The 18,980-nt window shown below is 36.9% G+C and overlaps 1 protein-coding gene across 2 annotated transcripts; it reads left to right on the top strand.

Annotated features, from left to right (window-relative positions):
- The first annotated feature begins 5,188 nt into the window (after window positions 1-5,188).
- On the top strand, window positions 5,189-16,493 carry LOC104907915 (uncharacterized). 2 transcript variants are annotated; one of them, XM_010696943.4, is made up of 6 exons: window positions 5,189-5,431; window positions 5,688-6,822; window positions 9,874-10,738; window positions 10,914-12,314; window positions 12,417-13,269; window positions 15,500-16,493. In XM_010696943.4, exons 2-6 carry the CDS (start codon window positions 5,757-5,759, stop codon window positions 15,524-15,526), a joined length of 4,212 nt encoding a protein of 1,403 aa, XP_010695245.2. In that variant the 5' UTR covers window positions 5,189-5,431; window positions 5,688-5,756; the 3' UTR covers window positions 15,527-16,493. The 2 variants fall into 2 exon arrangements, with proteins under 2 accessions (XP_010695245.2, XP_010695244.2); XM_010696942.4 differs by having other exon boundaries at window positions 5,190-5,431; window positions 10,914-13,269.
- Window positions 16,494-18,980: the final 2,487 nt, after the last annotated feature.

The following is an 18,980-nucleotide window of genomic DNA, read 5'->3' on the forward strand; positions in this document are numbered from 1 at the left end:
AATTATTGAAATAGCTTAAAATACCTTTTGATTTAGTGAAAAGGATTTTAAATTGAGTTAGAGGAACTGAACTATGCAAATCACCAACCATTAAATATTATTAAAGTCCAAACACCTTTTCCTAAACTCAAAAGGGATAACTATATATACCCCAAAACCCCCAAAATTTCTCGGTTAATTTTATCTCTCTTCCTTCTCCCTATTTTCTCCTCTCTCTTCTATTTCTCTCTCTCTTTTCTTCTATCGCCTCTTCATGTGTTTCGGCAGCCACACCGGACTACCATCAGCAACAGTCCAGCTCGGTGCCCTCCCTCCTCCTCCTCAGCGTCGTGTCTCCTCCCTCCTCTTCTTCGGTTATTTTCTTCCTCTAGTTTTATTTAATGCAAAGTTTATATTTTTAAGGATTGTTTTAATGTGTTTATGATTAAAGTTATAATTTGATGATTTAAATATAAATTTTAGATTATGTAATTTATATAATAAAGTAATTAAATTTTAGATTTATTTATTATGTTTAAATTAAGGTTTTAAGTATCAAATCATGGATTTCTAAGGTTTTATGAGTTGGAAAATTATAGTAGTATATTATAGTTTATGAAATTGAGTACTCTTATGATGTTGGTTATGTTTAAGTATATTTTAAAGAGTTTTTAATAAATTAAGTTGTGAGAATTTTTATTAATATGCTTATGATGGAGCTTTTATGATCAAACTACGGGTTTTTAAGTGTTTTTAATGACTAGTTTAGTAGTACTATACTATGAAGTATTAATAATTGAAATTTTAATGATGGAAAAGATTTTTAAACACTTTTAAAGAGGGTTTAAAGTATTCTAATATTTCTGAAAATTTATAGATTATTGATTTGTGGTTATGTTGATTATTGGTAGGCAGAAATCTTCTTTAGGTGACTTTTAAGCTTGTTATAAAGTGGCATTGATTTTGTCTACACAAGGTACGTACATACCTATATGTGGGTTGAATTAGTATCATGTCCTAATGATGGGATTTATGTAGTATCATGAATAGGAAACTATTTTTAGTTCATATGTGATTTAGATTCAATCTAATTTGCATGTTTTATGTCGTGCGTGAATCATGTTGATATGATGATTATATTATGTTTGTATAGATGATTGATACAAGCTCATGTGATTTAGGAACTTTATTTTATAAATGCACATGAGGGATTAATAATTATGTTAGTATTAGATCATAGATGGATCATGTAGTTCCCTTTAGATCATTCAATTACTTTATGAGAACCGATGGCCTTATTTGGTAAGTTGGTTATTCACCTGTGAAAGGTTGGTCTTAGAACTTAATGTTGGAATTATTCTTGGGTTGTTAAGTTGATGATCACCTTATCTATTCCTAAAATAAAAATGGAAGGTTATGTATCTTTGATTATTATATTGTTTGTCTTACTTTGTGAGTCATATCAAGTAAATAATTTATTAATCACTTTAAGTGAAAAGTGAATAGCAATAGCTTTAGACTTTTGCACGTTTGAAGTGTTGGACTAGTATGAGTTGGAGCATATGGGGGTAGCCTATGGATTTTCTTGGGATTGGATTGATCACCATGTCCTATTTTTATTTAAAAGGTTCATCGATATCGTAGGTCAGGGGAGTACGGAGTCGCGCCCGTACTTCGTCTTTTAAATTGAAGACTGGATTAGTTTGGACAACTTTTTTCATTGCCTATTCCATCTAAATTAATTAGAGATTTTTCACCAAGTACCCCCGTACTTTATCAAAATTCATGGGGTACCCCTAATTTTAAAAAAATGCACCAGGTACCCTTATTATTTTCACAAAATGCATGAAATACCTTAATGACTAACGGTGTTAAGTTTCCGTTAGTCATTAGGGTTAATTAACCCTTTAACCCTCTACCCTAATTAAATCCTAATTAACTACCAAACCTAACTTCTAACCTTATCCTAACCTAACCCTAACCCTAACCCCCTAACTTCAAACCCTAACCCCACCACCACCCCACCAACACCCAACAACCACCATATCCCTTCCCCCTCCCCCACCCCACCCCGGAGCCCGCAACAAACCTCCTTCCTACCCCCGCAACACCCCCTCCCCCACCCCCACAACATTCAATATTTTTGGCGGTTGAGAGCCGTTTATTTGCTTTCACTCATCCTCATCTTATTCTTCTTCTAATCATTAAATTACATACAACTTTTTTTTCTTTTAATCACTCTAAAACTACCAGAATTTTTTCTGGAAAAAATGCCTTTAAGAGCAGCATCAATGGCGGCGATTCCACTATGCGCTTGCCGCAACCATTTTCTCTCTCCTAGTCATCATCATCATCATCAAGAACAACAACAGTTTCAGTTTTTCGCCATTACTAAGCTTCCTGTACTTTCTTCTTCTACTCTGTATTTTCAAATTTATTTCCAAGATCGAAATTAGTTTTCGAAAATGATTTCAAAAAAGGTTTTCGCAAAAGGTTTTCGCAAATTGATTTCGCAAAAGGTTCTCGAAAATGGTTTTTGATTTCGAAATTTTTTTCAAAATTGATTTTCGAAAATGATTTCAAAATTTTTTTCTAAATTGATTTTCGAAAATGTTTTCGAAATTGTTCAAATTGGTTTCGAAGAAAAATCTCATATTCGAGCAAGTGGCGCCATTGATGAGCTTTAAGAGGAGAGAGAAAGTGGGGATTTTAATTATTAGGAAAGAAAGGGGAGGGTGGGGTTGCTAGGGTGGTGTGGGGGGGGGGGGTTTCTATTGCGGGGTTTCGGGGTGGGGGAGGGGAGATGGCTGTGGTTGGGTGTTGGTAGGGTGGTGGTGGTTAATGGTGGTGGGGTTAGGGTTTGAAGTTGTTAGGGTTAGGTTTAGAATAAAGTTAGAAGTTAGTGTTTAGTGAGTTAATTAGAACTTAATTAGGGTTAGAGGGGTTAAAGGGGTTAATTAACCCGAATGACTAACGGAAATTTAACACTGTTAGTCATTAAGGGTATTTCATGCATTTTGTGAAAATAATAAGGGTACCTGGTGCATTTTTTTAAAATTAGGGGTACCCCATGAATTTTGATAAAGTACAGGGGTACCTGGTGGAAAAACCGTATTAACTTATTAGCTGTGAAGTTTAGTTCCGTACAAATAGTATGTTATGTTATTATACTATTATTTATCCCTGCTTAGTATTTATTAGTGTCATGTTAGGTTTTATATTTATTTACTATGTAGTACTCAGTTTTGCTGATTACGTGCTTTGTGTGTATGTGTTGATCATGACTATGTCTTATTGATCTTGTGAAGACCCATTTGGTTAGTGATATCTCGGGATCAATAGAACATTGTCTAGTACAGGTTTGAAGATGATGCATCATGAGTTCGGGAAGTCATGGAGAGCTTTTATTGACTTTATCATCTTATAGCTGACTTTTACATTTGTGGTTGACTTTTGGCTTTATGTTGGTTTGACTTAGGTTTGACTTTTGGAGTTGACTAAGTTTTGTTTTCAAAGTTATTTATCAATTACTTTCGCTGCAAAATTCTGAATAAGCTGATACGTTATCACACGGGTGATAATACTTTGATAATTCTTTAAGTTTTATATTGAAAAGGTATTTTGGAAAATAGAGAATTTTTCGGGGTGTTACCTCTTATTATATTCATTTCAATGCGAGGATTCCAAATATCAACTTTTTATATTTTTTACTTATATGCAATTAGAGATATTAACTTCCAAAGAAGCGTATTGGAGTATGTGAAAAAGGAAATGGTGCATGTATAGTGGGTGTTCCTCATTCATATTACTCTTCTATCTCTTCTCAAACTTTCTTCTATCTCTTCTCAAACTTCCTTTGTTTGGAATTGGGATAATTTCTACCCCCCTCCTTCTCAACATGCTTCTGAATTCTTGAAAATAATGTTGTTGATGAGTTTGATGTTAGTGGTAGTCTTCTTGGTGTGAAAAAGAAAACAATTGAGAAGTGTGAGGCCAAAATCAGGTCTTGAGAAAAGCAAAATCGAGGCGGGAAAGTTGTTATTTCTAATACATTAAAGGAGTTTGTGAAATAGATTCTTGGATTACGTAAACTAGTTACTGGTGCCAAAAGAAAGTAAGCTAAGTATAGTTTGAAAATTCCTTAAATAATGCAACCATATTACATATCTCATTCCTTTTCCTTCCACCACTCACTCCAGTTCTACTCTATCAAACTTTACACTAAATGCATGCTCATAGAATGCCAAACTAGAACATTAGCATAGTAACTGGATTCATAATCCTATTTTAAGAGTTGAACATCAACTAATAGCCATAATCTCGACAAGCAAATATATAAGAAAGCAAATAAAGATCAACATTGTCCAAATTCGAAACCAAATGAAATGAGGAAATGAGAGCAACAACATCGCTACTCAAACTCCTTTACATTCCAGCTCTCACTCTCACTCTAACTCTCACTTCCTTTCGTCTCCGCCCAATTACTTCGTCTTCTTTCTCCTTCCCTACTCTCTTCGTCGCCAGAAATTCATCCACCATTTTCTCAAATGTAAGGGTTTCGGCTATGTCGACTGAAGCAGGTTCAAGAGATAACAATAATGGTGTCGTTGAATTCGGTTTATCATCTTCATCTCATCTCAAGATTCAGCAGGGTGATATAACTCAATGGTCTATCAGTGGCTCATCTGACGTCCTTGTTAGTCCCTTTTTGCTGAAGAACTAGCTGGAATGAAGAGAGAGAAGAGTAAAACGAGGGAATTGAGCGGAGCGTGTTACTTTGTTTTTTAACTTTTATTTTGTCTTTTTTTTTTATTTGGGCTGTTTGTGGATAGTGGGTTATTTGTGTTGTTGTTGGTAGTGGGTATTAGGCCTAAGCCTACCTAATTATAATATTAAAATTAGACGGTTTTCGACGAGCTGTAAACGAAATTGTACAAATTATGCAATATGGTAAAAATACTATTGACCTGATTGATGGACTCATAACCAAACATTCCGATTTCATAGTCAAGAGTCAAGACATTATCGACCAATAATAAAAAAAATTGATCCAACCTTAAAACGATTGGTATCCAAATTTACGTGATTAGAAAATGAGTACTAGGTCTAATTACATAATTTCATTATTATCCTCTTTAAAATTACCTTTTTTTGAGGGGAATCTTTAAAATTACCTTATTACCCTTATTTTGAGAAAGAGGGAAGGGTAAAGAAAAAATAAACGAAAGATGGAAAAAGAAGTTGTTTCTAACCCTAACCCTCGATTGCAATTTACATCTCTCTATGTTCATCCATTCCACTCTTCTATCTAAATAAATTGACAAAATCACCACTCTCAATTTCGAATTTCCAGCAACAATTTTCTTTTCTGAATTTCAAGAACTACGAGATAAAATAAATTCAAGGATTGCTGGCAAATTTATCTTTTTCCGGCGACACCAAAAATTTGAAGGTTTGTTTATGAATCATGACTAATTTTACTATACGACTAGTATAAGTTCTAAGATTTAGATTTTATATTTGAGTAAGAATTTCATAGTTTGTATAGTTTAATTGTTATATTTTTCACTGGTAAGCTGTTAAAAATTCAGATTTTGGAGGTTCACTGTGTTTAGTGTTTTCTACTTGGTGTGTAAGAATGATGATTTTGCTTTTGTATTTGTAATGTTATGCAACAATCAAGAAATTTTTGATTTTTGTGATTGCAGGAATTTTGAATTGAAGATTGTGGGTCTTAATTTAGTGAATTTTGTTAGTAGTAGGAGTGTGATTAGGCTATGTATGGGCGAGGGAATTATGCTCCCCAGTTTAGGCAAGGTCTTCAAAGACCAATGCCACCTTATCAGCAGCAACTAGCTGGTCATCCTTCGGCTTCGCATTTCCAGCCGGGGAATGGCGTGCCTATGCAGCCTGCAATTCAGCAGGGTGGGCACCGGCCTCATGGTATTCCGCCTCATGGTCCTGCTGCCTATTTACATGCTCCTCCGAGCATGCCGCATCAAGGTCAACCGGTTTCTACAGCGAATACCGGTCAGCCTTACATGCATCCTCCGTTTACAGGACATAACGGTCCCCCTGCTCAAGTTCCTTATATGGGTGCTCAACAAAACATTGTTTCTGGAAGTCAGAATCCTCATCCTCCACCTTCTATGGGTCCTCCTAGAGTTCCACCGCCACCTCCTTTTATGCAGCTTCCACCACCCCCGCCACCACCCCCATTAGCTGCTGGTATTGCTCCCCAGCCACCGCCACTTCCAACTTCTTCCCCACCAGTGGCTCCACCTCCTCCAGCATCTTGCTCTCCATCTTCTAAATTGTTTTCCACACCCACAAGTACAGCTGCTAGGTCACCGACACAGTTAGGGCAGGATCCTATTTCCGAACAAATTTCTGTTTCTGAATCTAGTGGTAATACTAGTCACAAGAGTTCTGGCACGTCAGTTCCTGTGGATGATTTGTCATTGAGACAAAGAGTTTTGCTGGAGTTATCTCCTCCTCCCCCTAAGCCAGCAGACGAGATTATTGTTCGTAATATTGAAGTCTTGTGCCAGTTTATTGCTAAGAATGGGCCTGAATTTGAAGAAATGGCTCGTAAAAAAGAATCTGGGAATCCAGAGTTCAACTTTCTAGTTGGGGGCGATCCAGGAAGTGAAGCTTCATGTGCTCATGAATATTTTTTGTGGATGAAAAAGAAATGTAGTCTTGAAAATGATTTGCTTAAAGGTCAAGGCCGGAGGGATTTGTCTCAACGGCATGTTGATGTCGAGCCTTCTTCAGGACCTAATTCTTTGACCAATGTGGAAACAGCTCATTCACCTGCAGATTCTGATGTAGATATGGAAGGTAAATGGCTATTATGCTTTATAAATCTAAAAGAAGGGTCTTGTTTTTCATTATATTGCGCTTTAAATCTAACTCTTTTTAATCTTAAAAATGATCACTTTTTTTTGTAGTACATGAGATGTATTCCACTGTCTTGAATGTCTCAGAAATACATTACATATAACTGCTTTACTAAATGATAGTAACTAGTCTATGTAATCCAAACTTTGGTGTTCAAAATCTTGGTGATAAACTAAATGACATATTCAACTTTTGGCCTTATTATTAAAACAATTGAACTTTTGTTACTATTGCTCTATTGTGTTTAGTGTCCCAATTTGACGGTCATCCATGTTTATTTTCTGAGGTCGCGACGTGCATGTATTCAAATCTGCACAACGCTGGCAACCCTATTATGTTGCTGGATAAGACCATCCTAACGAGGTTGAGAGAGCCTTATGGAAATCTTCCTTTAGCCTTCAGTTTTTCATCTATTGTCTTTATATTAGGACAAGTCTTAACCTTCAGATTTTCATCTATTGTCTTTGTATTAGGACAAGTTATAACTGTTTCCCTTATCTTTCGAGTCCTCTTTCCCCAACATAGTGCTCACACAATAGATTTGCTTACTCCACGTGATGAAGGGATAAATTACCAAGAGATTTAAGTTTTGACAATACTGTTAAGTGTTGTGGTTATGGAGTGTAATTAATACTGCATGAAAGTCTGTGAAGATGTCTTGATGAACATTTCGTGGCGTTTGTTTGTTGTGGCTACTGTTGGTGTCTCAACTCTTGACACTTATCTCCCTGACGTGGTTTAGTATGTCTCAATAGACAATTGTATGTGAGGAGTTAGACGTTGAATCATGCTTGTTGGAGCAGTGTCAAAGTGGCTACTGTTGATGTCTCTACATTTGTCTCCTGATGCAGTTTACTATGTCCCACTAGACAATCTTATGTGAGGAGTTAGATCTCTATAATTTCTTTGTGCTCTACCTCTTTTCATTGTAATAGAATGACCGAGGGTTGATCAGCTCAGGTGTTGCTTATATGGAATATTTTCACATGGAATTACAAGTATGGTAACTACATCTAGATATCAAAGGTTACATTGGGTACCTTACATAGACTAGTTAGTTGAGTTGGTGAGCTCATTGCCTTCCACCTCCTAAGGTACGCACCTGTTATGCTCACCATTCCTAGGGATGCTGGCTTTAGGTGGTTCCCTCAATAGGCGTCTTCTCCTGTTAGGAGTGTGACTTCTGTCAAGAGTCGCAAGTTATGGACTCCTCTACACTGCATGGAATGGGATATATTCTCTCTATGCTGTGTGGGATCGAGCCATCTTTAGGCGCTTTTGGTATGAGTCCAAGGCGAGCTCAATGCCCACCCGGTTTATATAGTATGAAATCAACCCCTGTTGGCCGGTAGGCTTGTCTCTAGAGGAAACTCTAACCAGAATAGACTAGATTGTTTGGTGAGTATCTAAACCATGATTGCCAGGTTCTCCAAGCTCCAAGCTGTGTAGATGAGTTAGTGGGTGGCTTATGGGTATATTGGCGCTCCCTTCCCTTCTAGAGGGTGAAGTTTTGCAGTCTCAGAAACGGTAATGGTAAATTGCATTTCCAACTGCTTCCTGCGGTGAACCACACATGATATGTTTCCAGCGCAAAGGAAAAAAAAAATCCTGAATTAACTCTTATCTTAAGGACTCTAGTCGATTAGCAAAAGTTAAGGCTTTCTTTCGCTATTCCCGTAGACCTCCGTTACTAGATCGGCTCGCCGGCTTTGTCTACCTATTTCATCAAGTTTGCCGGAGCTTTTGTAGGCCTGAAAAGGTTGCAGACTTCCGGATACTTCACTTTAAACTAAAAACTTGACTATTTTCTACAAATAGCCGAGTCGGACACTTGGACACCCGTATCCGAGTAGACACTCAATCCATGTCTGAGTAACATAGGTGATTGGCATGTAGTTCAATCTTAAAACATCTTGCGTTTCTGTGCTATATGGCCATAACTCCCCTATGGTTTTCCAAGATATAGGGCTCATTGAATCACATTCTTACGTACTTAACCCCCTTCCCCCCGAACCCCTAGACAAGAATGTTCGGACGCAATTCTCATTTTTACCGAAATGGACTCTACTGAACTTATTGAAACTTAGAGGAGGAGCCTTTAGCTTCAACATTATCTTCCAGTGTCACCTATCTTTTCTGTGGAGAATGCCTCTTCGAGCTTTACCTGGTCTCCGTTGCCCTTCTGAACAATTTTTTGTAGATGTTCTGTAATTCGGAATTCCATTTAGAAAGATTTGTACAGTGGATTCTAAAATATTCTCTTGTGATTTGGAGGTCTAGCTTTTACATGCTTGACTGGACTTTTTCCTGGTCTAGAATTGTGTTTTAATTGGCGCATTAATTATTTGGAAATCTTCTATTATTATTCATGTAATGTTTTATATTGTTAGTAGCTTAGTATCTGCATTTGCTATCACAGTGTGAAACTGTGCTCTTAAATATCGTTGGAGCATTCTTCCACTTGCTAGAGTGCTTGAATCTGGGAAAGAATAAATGATCTCTTTGTCTTTATTTGATTATTTTGATTGAATATATTTTACTGTCAATATTTGGTTGCAGAACCATACATGTGAAAATTTGGTCACTGCATTGGCATAGAACCTCATCTTAAATAGCCTCCAAAGTGACCAATTTCTTCACAATTTTTTATTGACTGAGTTGTGGGGACTAATACGAATGTGAAATGACATTCCTTTCTCCCATTGTTCCAGTAAGTTGTTATGTCACCCTAACTAATGAAATTTATAGCGATCTTCCAGATTTTTTAGTACTTTCATTTCATTTGGTTGTTTCGTATTACAACTATCTTTCCTCGGTAGAAGAGCCAGCTACAGGGTTTCAACCTTTTATTATTTTTTGTGATTTCGAGGTCTTCTTTCACTTGCTTGACTTGACTTTTTTCTGGGCTAGAATTATGTTTTGAATGGCACATTAATTCTGTGGAATTTTTCATTATTTACTCATGTAATGTTTTTGGATTGTGGGTTTTAGATGATATCACGCAATCTGATAAAGAGCATGGGGTTTGTAACTCAATTCAAGTCACAGAACCAGAGCCTGTTTCAGCTGGAGATAAATGTGAAATGGAGAATGAGAATGATTTGCAAAATCTGAGAGAGAACAGTTTACCCATGCAGTCTAGTCCATCTGTCAAGCTACAAGATGGTGCTGGGACAAAGTCTGAAAAACCTGCTAGTCAGCCCACCAATATTCATAGCCCTTTTAGACTGATACAAAACTATACTTCAGATGACTCTTCAGACGATGATGGTGAGCCATGTCATGTAAATGTCAAGGCCATGGTAGTTTCACCTGTTGGTAAATCTGGGGCCATAAGTTCACATGATGACAAGGAGCACAGCAACATGAACTCTAACAGCAGTATGACATCTGAAACAGGACTTGCTCAATCTGTCACTGCTTGTTTGGAGAGAGTGCTGACAAAAGATCAGGATGATTTGAAAGCCATCCAAGTTAATCTCCAGGAAACTCCAACTGAATCTTTGCTACAAAAAGATGAAATTGATGGCAGAGATGATAAAATCGAAGGATCCAATCCAATTGCCACTTTTGATGGAAAATATGTTTCAGGAAATAGTGGTGTCGCTTCTGTTTCAGAATGTAAAGATGTGGAAAAAGAAGATAAAAAAGATACGCCAACTGCTGTTAAAGTTGATGAATTTGGCAGACTAGTTAAAGCAGGTGCTAGTGAAAGCGAGCCTGATGATTCTCCCCACTTGAGGAGGCGTGGTAGAAGAGATAGGAGCCGGAGCCGATCACCATCTGATAGGAGGAGAAGGAGGAGTCCTCGAAGAAGTCCCCGAAGGAGGAAGGAGAGAAGAAGCCGATCTCGGAGGTACATGTCTCGCCTTCTATAAAATGTTGTCTTTTTAGTAGGTAGGCATATAATGGTATGCATATATATATGTATTTATTTGAGATTTTTGCACTATCTGTTACCCTGTTGCATTTGTAATTTGGCGCACTTTTAATGTATGAAACTGATGTTCAATTCGTGTCTGATTGGTCAGCCGGTCTCCAAAGAGACGGAGAAGCAGAAGCAGATCTCCATACAGATCTGGAGGAGATTTTCATGGTGAGATGTTGAGACGAGGCAAGGTTCAAACACGTGAATGTTTTGATTTCCTCAAAGGACGTTGTTATCGAGGAGCTTCATGTCGGTATCTGCACCATGAGGCAGATATGAATGAAAATTCCCGACGGTTTAATAGTAAACAACATCAATTAGATACTGTTGGAAACGTAAGTATAGATAATTCTGATTATTATGGTGGAAGTGTCACCTTGAAATCTCCTCAAAATCATAATGGTGAAAAGGGTGAGAAAATGTATCCAGATTTGGATAAGCATGATGGTTCTGATTTCACTTCACAAACATGCGAGGAGAGAAGCAAAGCAGAATCCTTAGATGAAGCTATGCAGCCCAGTGTTTCGCATCAAGCCGTTGAGGAATTAGTCGTAGACGTTAAAAAATGCGCTGGTTCGAGGAATGTTGATCAGGTTCCAGGTGCATCAGATGAACCCATTTGTCATCCTCCCCTTCTTGAGGAACTTCCATCATCTGGAATGCCTCCAACAAATGAACAGGTGATCTATCATCCTCAAGCTGAGGGTTCTACTGTAGCACATCTTAAACTTGACAAGGAGCCGCAAAATATGGACGATTCTTCTAATGTTGATTCTTCCACTATCCAAACTTCTGCATTTTCTGTTAACGAGCCATTGCCAGACAAGATTTCGATTGAGCCTACTGCTCCAACTGCTTCTGCACCAGAGCTCTCCCGTTTACCACCACCTCCCTTACCTCAACAAACAACAAATGCTCCACGAGGTCCAGATCTGCAGGTAGATTACAACTTGTTGGCTCCCTCAGTTAGTTTTCCCCCTCAATCTGCTCCTATTGAAAGTGGTTCCTTATATCAAGCCCCACCACCTAATCAGCAGTCTCATTATCCTGTTCCTCCAAATCCTGCATGGAGCACCCTGCCGCTACCGCGTCCACCACTTATGGTTGGTTCATCTATGCCTGGTAATCCCTTGCAATTTCAGCAGGGTAATTTTCCTTTGAGAAATGACATTCCAGGTCAGATGTCTTTGAGTGCCTACTCTGGCGAGCTTCCAAGTCATTCTCAGGTTGGTGGGTTTCCACATCAAACATACCACGTGCCTTCAAGCGGCATTCCAGCTCAGCCATTTGCAGGTCCAAATCTTAGTAGGGATGATAGATACTCTCAGTTTCCTGCTCAGGGCCTTGTACCTTCCAGCTCCTTTGTTCCTGGAATGGCCCCTCAACCTGTGACATATCAAGGGGACTCAACTGTTAAGAACCCACAATCATTTCCTGGGGACCATCCACTTGTGGGTGAATCATCTAAATCATCTTTCCAGAATCATCAGTTTACGCAGCAGAGGTTACCACCATATAGTCTACAGTTAACTGCTTCTGAGAGTATGATTTCTCATTTTGGAGGATCTCAACCTGTTCCTGGATTCTCATCTAATTCTCTTGACAGGGCCAATCCATCTAGTTTTTTCGATGTCGGAGGATCTAGGATTTCTACTCATTATAATCCATATGCTTCAACGTTTGATCAGCCGCTAAGCACCAGATTCAGCTCCATTGCTTATCCACAAGAGAGAGAAGCTGCTGGTGGTATTAAATATGATAGTTCTTTTGGCTTGGGTCATGCTCCATTAGATGGACAAGCAGTTGGTGAACATGGATCAAGGCAGATTGTATCCTCATCGAATTCCTCGAAGGCTGGGGGACAAACTCTGCAAAAATCAGGTGGAGATCAATATGACCCTTTATTTGACAGCATAGATCCATTTTCAGAATCATTCAAGAAGCATGCTCAAAAGCAGGACCATGCAGCTGATAACTCTGATATCATGTTAAAGCTCAGCAGTCGTCAGAATGTGTTAGATATAGAAGAAAACAACAAGCAGAAAGTGGTTGGAGCGGTTGCTACAACTTTGTCTCTGGAGAATGATGAATTTGGTGAGACAGCTGATGCTGAAGTTGGTGCTGTTGAGAATGTAAGTCCTAGCAAATCCAATGAAGATGCGGATATTGCTGATGGTGACATTGAGATTGATCAAGTTAAATCAGAAGGAAGAAGTAAGAAAATTAAGGACTCTCGATCAATGAAACTGTTCAAAGTTGCAGTTGCTAATTTTGTGAAAGATGTTCTAAAGCCACAGTGGCGTCAGGGTAATATGAGCAAGGAAGTGTTCAAGACAATTGTGAAGAAAACTGTTGATAAAGTGTCCGGGGCTATGAAAAATCACCGTGTACCCAAGTCACAAGCAAAGATAGATCATTATATTGACTCATCACGACGGAAACTTACGCAACTAGTGGAGGTTAGTATTCACCGTCATGATTATTTGCCCTTTTCTCTCTTATGTATTATTTCTTAGTTATTATGCTATATATATCCATATACTTAGTTTAGCTGATTGCAAGTCTGAAACTTGTTCTGATCTTTCATTCGAGAATCTTTGTGCTGGCTTGTTCATGGGAAATTTTAGCCAACCCCATCTAGAGTTTATATACATTTATAGTTATAGCCTTATAGGATCAAATGAGAAGATTCTTAAAATGAAAAGGATGAGAAGGATTTTTTCTGCATGTTTTTTGAACTAACTGTACATATTTTTTGAACTAGATGTGCAACTATTTATCATGTGCTTTTTTTTTTTTTTAACTGAATGTGCATCTAATTTTCCAGGAGCATATTCCTACAGCTCGAAAAGTAAAATATGCACATTAGTGTTTTTGTGTGTGTGTATACATCCTCCAAATTTTTAGTTGTGCCGAAGGACTTGGCACGTTTGCCAACAACTTTGAACACGTTATCTTTAATTATGCATAAGCTGAAATTAAAAAAGTTGATAATGTGAAATACATATTGAGACGAAACTAGCAAGATCCCACATGGCTTGTTTATGATCTTGTTGATTAAAGTATCAGCATGGATTTGAAAGTGAAATACTTGAACTGTAAAGTTGGTTGAGGGAGAGAGGATATAGAAGATTATGAAGATGATAAGAATATGATCATCTATTCATCTTCTTCATTTGCCTATCTCTCTCTGCTTTATAGACATGTTTGTGTAACTCTTTTTTTTCGTTCCCTTTTGTCTTTTGTTGTTTTTCTTAAAAAGATCTCTGTAAAAGTTTTAGCAAGTATTGGCCAGATATGGAATGTGGAGTTTTCCCAAAAACTACCTTAAGGTAAGTGTTGTAGGATTGTTAGCAAGCAAGCACTTGTGGCTACTGGCTGTGTACGGGTATGTTAAAGAGCTCCTCTAACTTCTTGAAATCTTCACGTAATCGAATTTAAAAAGTTTCCTGATGAATAAAGTAGTTTCGTGTTTGGCTGCCATATAGAAGTTTTGATAATTTTTGTTATATCACATTCTACTTTATTTTGGCTGCTCAAAAGTTGGGGGAAGAGATTGAATGAGTGGGAATGTGGGATCCTGGCAAGAAAATGCGAGGGGGGGGGGGGGGGGTTAGTATCTAATTTTATCTGCCCTCCCCTCTTTTGTCTTTTCCTCCTAGGATCTCCTATCTCTCTGGTAAGCATGTTAGGACCATAAAGAGTACAATCGCTGAAAGTTAATGGTTAATTCCTGAACTCTGCTCAACAATGGTATAATCATAGTATCAAGTCCTGAACAAAAATCAGAAAAGGCGCCTAATTATTGACTTCTTTCATATATATAATACGAACACTCAAAGTTGTGCTTTGGCCAACATACTAAGATAAATTGTAGAACTAAAAAGAACTGAGGAAGTATAATCTAAAGAATACTTTCTAAAACTGTTTATATACAATGTGAAGTGGATTTGTTCAAATTATTAATTCAAGCTCTAATACTGTTATGCACGTCATAACACCCAGGAAATGCTGCTTCCACAACACAGCTACCATCCCCATGATCGCGTCCACAACTTGTTTCGATTAATAAGCCGGGTTGGGGGGGGGTGGATGCAGCAGTGGGTATTGCTGGTTGTTAACATGGATGGGTGTTTTTGTTAAAGTTTCTAATTCCGAAGGTGGGGGTCTGAAGGAAACTCACCCCACTGTACCCTTACCCGACCCCCAGGCTCCAAGGGTATGCCGTATGGGGACCTAACACCTTGGAGGATTGGAGAGTGGGCCTCACATATCAAGTTATGTTAAAATACTGAATCAAACACTATGGATGGGTTTTAGTAATTCCAAGGCCATTCATGATACCAAAACTTACGCAGCAAATTCCTCCCTGACCTTGATCTTTCACTGTGTCTGTGGCTGAAAGTTTGCCTGATATTCTGTACATCCATGAGGCCACTTATCTCTGCCTCTATGGTGAACGTGGTCCTTTCTTCTCTGCCAATAAGTCAGTCTACACTATTTTCTATTTTGAATTGAAGCCTTTTGGCCTTCCTGTTCTATCTCTGCCCAGTTTCTCCCTCTCTGTTTCAATGTGTTTGTCTGGGCGTGCCTGTTTACTAGTTTTTTTTTTTAGGGGAGCGTGCCTGTTTACTACAGTCTTTGCAACTTTGCATTAGGTTAATTGGTAACCCCTATCTGTTTTTTCAGGGTTATGTTACTAAATACAAGAGTTGATGTCAACATCAGATTCCTCGCTGTGGTAGCAGGCGCTGAAATGCGAGATCCCAGATCAGTATTTCTTGACATCAGGTTTCACTTCAACAGCATAATACGATCTGAAATGCTCATATTTGATGTTATGTTTTGGCAAAGGAACTGAATGAGGAGGATATTGGTTAACCAGCCTTGAGCTGAAATCACAAAGTTTTTAAGAGGGTTCATGAGATTGAATTCTTGCCATTAGGTAATAAGATGTTCGAGGAGGGGTCATGTGAGTCACTGTTCAGAAGATTGTTTAAAAGTTCAGAAGCCTGTTAAATATGTATATGGGCTAGATTTCATATATAAGTTGGTTAGTGCATTTCTTCTTTCCTCAAAGTTATGAACAATTTTCTCAGAAAGTGTTTGTAAAATATCTTATTGCCCCCAAGTATCGATTACATATTGTCTCATGCTTTCATCGAACTTATAGGCATAGAAGAGTTCTAGGGAGCTACTGCACATGGTGGATGTAAATGTGGAACGAAGACTTGATTTTATCAGAGACTGATCCACATCCACCTATTACTCCCATGTAGTGTATGGATTATATATTATGGTAATGACTTTGCAGGTTGTAGGGTTTTCTAGGGAATTGATCTTGAATTTTGGTTCGAGGTTCCTTTCGATCTGATATTGGTACTGAAGTCAGACTTCTATGAGACTATTTTCTTTTATGGGCAGGAATGTAAGAAGGAATTAAGAATAGGATAGATGGTTTTTAGTGATATGATCATTGTTTCCTTTTTGGAAATTATTTACTAAATGTACTTGTAGTTAGAGTTGAGGCCACTATAAGAAACTACACTTTCCTGGGGCTGTTCATTATATTCACCTGGGTGTAATTGTATACCCTCTCACATGCTCCATACATGGCATGTGAGAGGAAACTGAATGTGAAAAGGTGTAATTTTAGACTCGCGTGTTTAATGGTTTTTACAAATTGTGAGAATTTTTTTTTTGGTGCATAATTGTGAGAAATAATATAGATCATCAAGGACATAGATTATTGTTATTGTACATATTTTTAGTATACACTTTGGTGTATTGTGAGTATGGTTTTTTTTTTTTTTTTGGGTGCTTGTTCATTTGAAATCATCCAAATGAGCAAAATATACTTTAAGGAGAGTTCTAAATGAGCAAACGAGCATAAATTAGCTTTGACTGTACATCTATATGGTGCACCCAGTTGTATGCTGAATTAACCATCATTATTGTTTAGGACTTCAAAGTTAAATGTTATTATGATTAACCGTGAGTGGCATTAGAAAAGGGGGAAGGAAAAAGAATTTGTAGTCAAACAGAAGAAGAAAATAAAGCAATAATTTGAACATGACCTAAGGCTTCAATCCTTGGGTCATCAAGGACCACAAGCCCTTGCTTACGCAAGAGGAGGCCTTTGGCATACGTATTAGCCTGCAGCCCTGCACACCTTACCACAAAGGCTGTATGAAAGATAAAAGATGATAAGATTGATACTCCTTATCTTTCTATTCCCATCAAAAATATGTTTCTTTGGATATGCAGAACTCATTGGACACTTGATGCACTTGGTAGCCAAATCATTGATGAATTTATTTTCTATTATCAGCTATATCTAAGTACACGATAACTTTTTTTGGACCAAACTATCAGATCGGTATTTAAAAAAAAAAAAAGATTATGTTATATATAGCCCTTAGGGTTACATATAAGCATTTAATATATTTCTTTAATTGGAAATAGTTTAAGAAATCATGACAAAATTTCACTTCATTTGAGGTAATAAATGCTTCATTCAAATTTTTATTTCCATTTTAATATCGTTTTCCAAAAAAAAAGTGATATTAGATAGGTTGGTATAAAAAAGAAGTAACAATCATATTGGTATGGACTTAAGGGCTTTTGGACAAATTTGTGTGTGTACAACAACTCTGTTGATCCTTTGCAAGTGAAAGGAAATTTGGAGATCCCACTTTAGAAGAGATAAAAATCGAATTCTTGTCATAAGGATGAAGAATGGATCTAACTAATTAGGTCAACCTTGATTATTTTTATGGCGTACTTATATACTTGTAACATACTACTTCTAAGTTGATTTGTGCGCCTCTTTCTCCTTTTTCATAAGATTAAAGCACCTAAATAATTATGCTAATGCGTGTCATGAACAAATTCTTGTAAGGATTTAAAGGGGAACAAAATATTAGAAACCGAGTTTTATGTGAATGTGTCAATATTTTAATTAGCTTTAATTATAATTCGGCAAAAACTTAAATATATTATAAGCTACTTGTCATACCAATTTTTCCAATAACCCCTCTCTTTTTTTCTTTTTTTTTTTTACTGAAATCTCGACTGACTTTATTTTATATAACAATATGTCAAAGGTCCTCCATTTCTTATACCAATTTGGTACTTCGACCATTTTGATTTTACAATAATGATAAAAAAGATCGAGACTAAATCTCATATCTTTGCATTGTGACGTATGAGCTTGAGTAACTACAAACCTACTCTTTTTAATAAACAAAAGGAATTTTGATAATTAAGAATAAATTTTAATTGTATTAGAGGAACTTTATATAGTTCTGTGGGGGTAGCTTTATGTTATAACTTAGGAAATATAAATGAAAATATAATATCATATTTGTGAAAACCTTAAGTTACTACTTTCGGACTCTGACCCATATTAATCGATATAGTTTGATCATGTGTACTATTCACATAAATTCTTTGACCATATTTATATACTAATCAATCTATACAAATATATTAAAAGACGTGCATAAACAAGAAATTGTGCCACATGGCGCTCTCCTTAGGGAGATTTATTTCATGTAATCCATGTCAATAAAAAAATTTAGAAATTGCATAGTATAAGGTTTGATCCCAAGACCTCAAGTACATATACTATAGTCTTAACCACTTGGCTAAGTTGTATTTAGTGTTATTATCATAAAGTATTATATTAATAAATGAAATTTTTTCTTACTCGGGGCGTAGCCCGGGCCTAATAACTAGTTTATTATATAAAATGATGTTGGATTCGTCTCTGTTTTCAAAATATTAGCTTAAAAAATATTTGCTTATATATATTTAATAAAACTAATTATCAAAGTTGTACATTGACATGTGTGAAAAGTTAAACTGTATCGATCAATATGAGATGAAGGGAGTAAAAAATACATCATTGAAATAAATATTTATAAGAAAAACAAATGGAGTGAAAGAAAGTACTCCCTTAATCCACAACAAATATCTTATTTCTCCCCAAAAGCTTGTCCCAAATAAATTTTCACTAGGATGCATGACTTGCTTTATATATTTCGCACATCTGAATTTACAAATCTCTTTTTTTTATAGAAAAAACTAATAGCTCACTTAAAAAAAAGACTTCAAAAACAAAAATGTTCTAACCTGCTAGTATCCTTGCACTCGAGGCACCCCTACT

Source organism: Beta vulgaris, chromosome 5, assembly GCF_026745355.1.
Source record: "Beta vulgaris subsp. vulgaris cultivar EL10 chromosome 5, EL10.2, whole genome shotgun sequence".
In the NCBI taxonomy this organism is placed as follows: Eukaryota; Viridiplantae; Streptophyta; class Magnoliopsida; order Caryophyllales; family Amaranthaceae; genus Beta; species Beta vulgaris.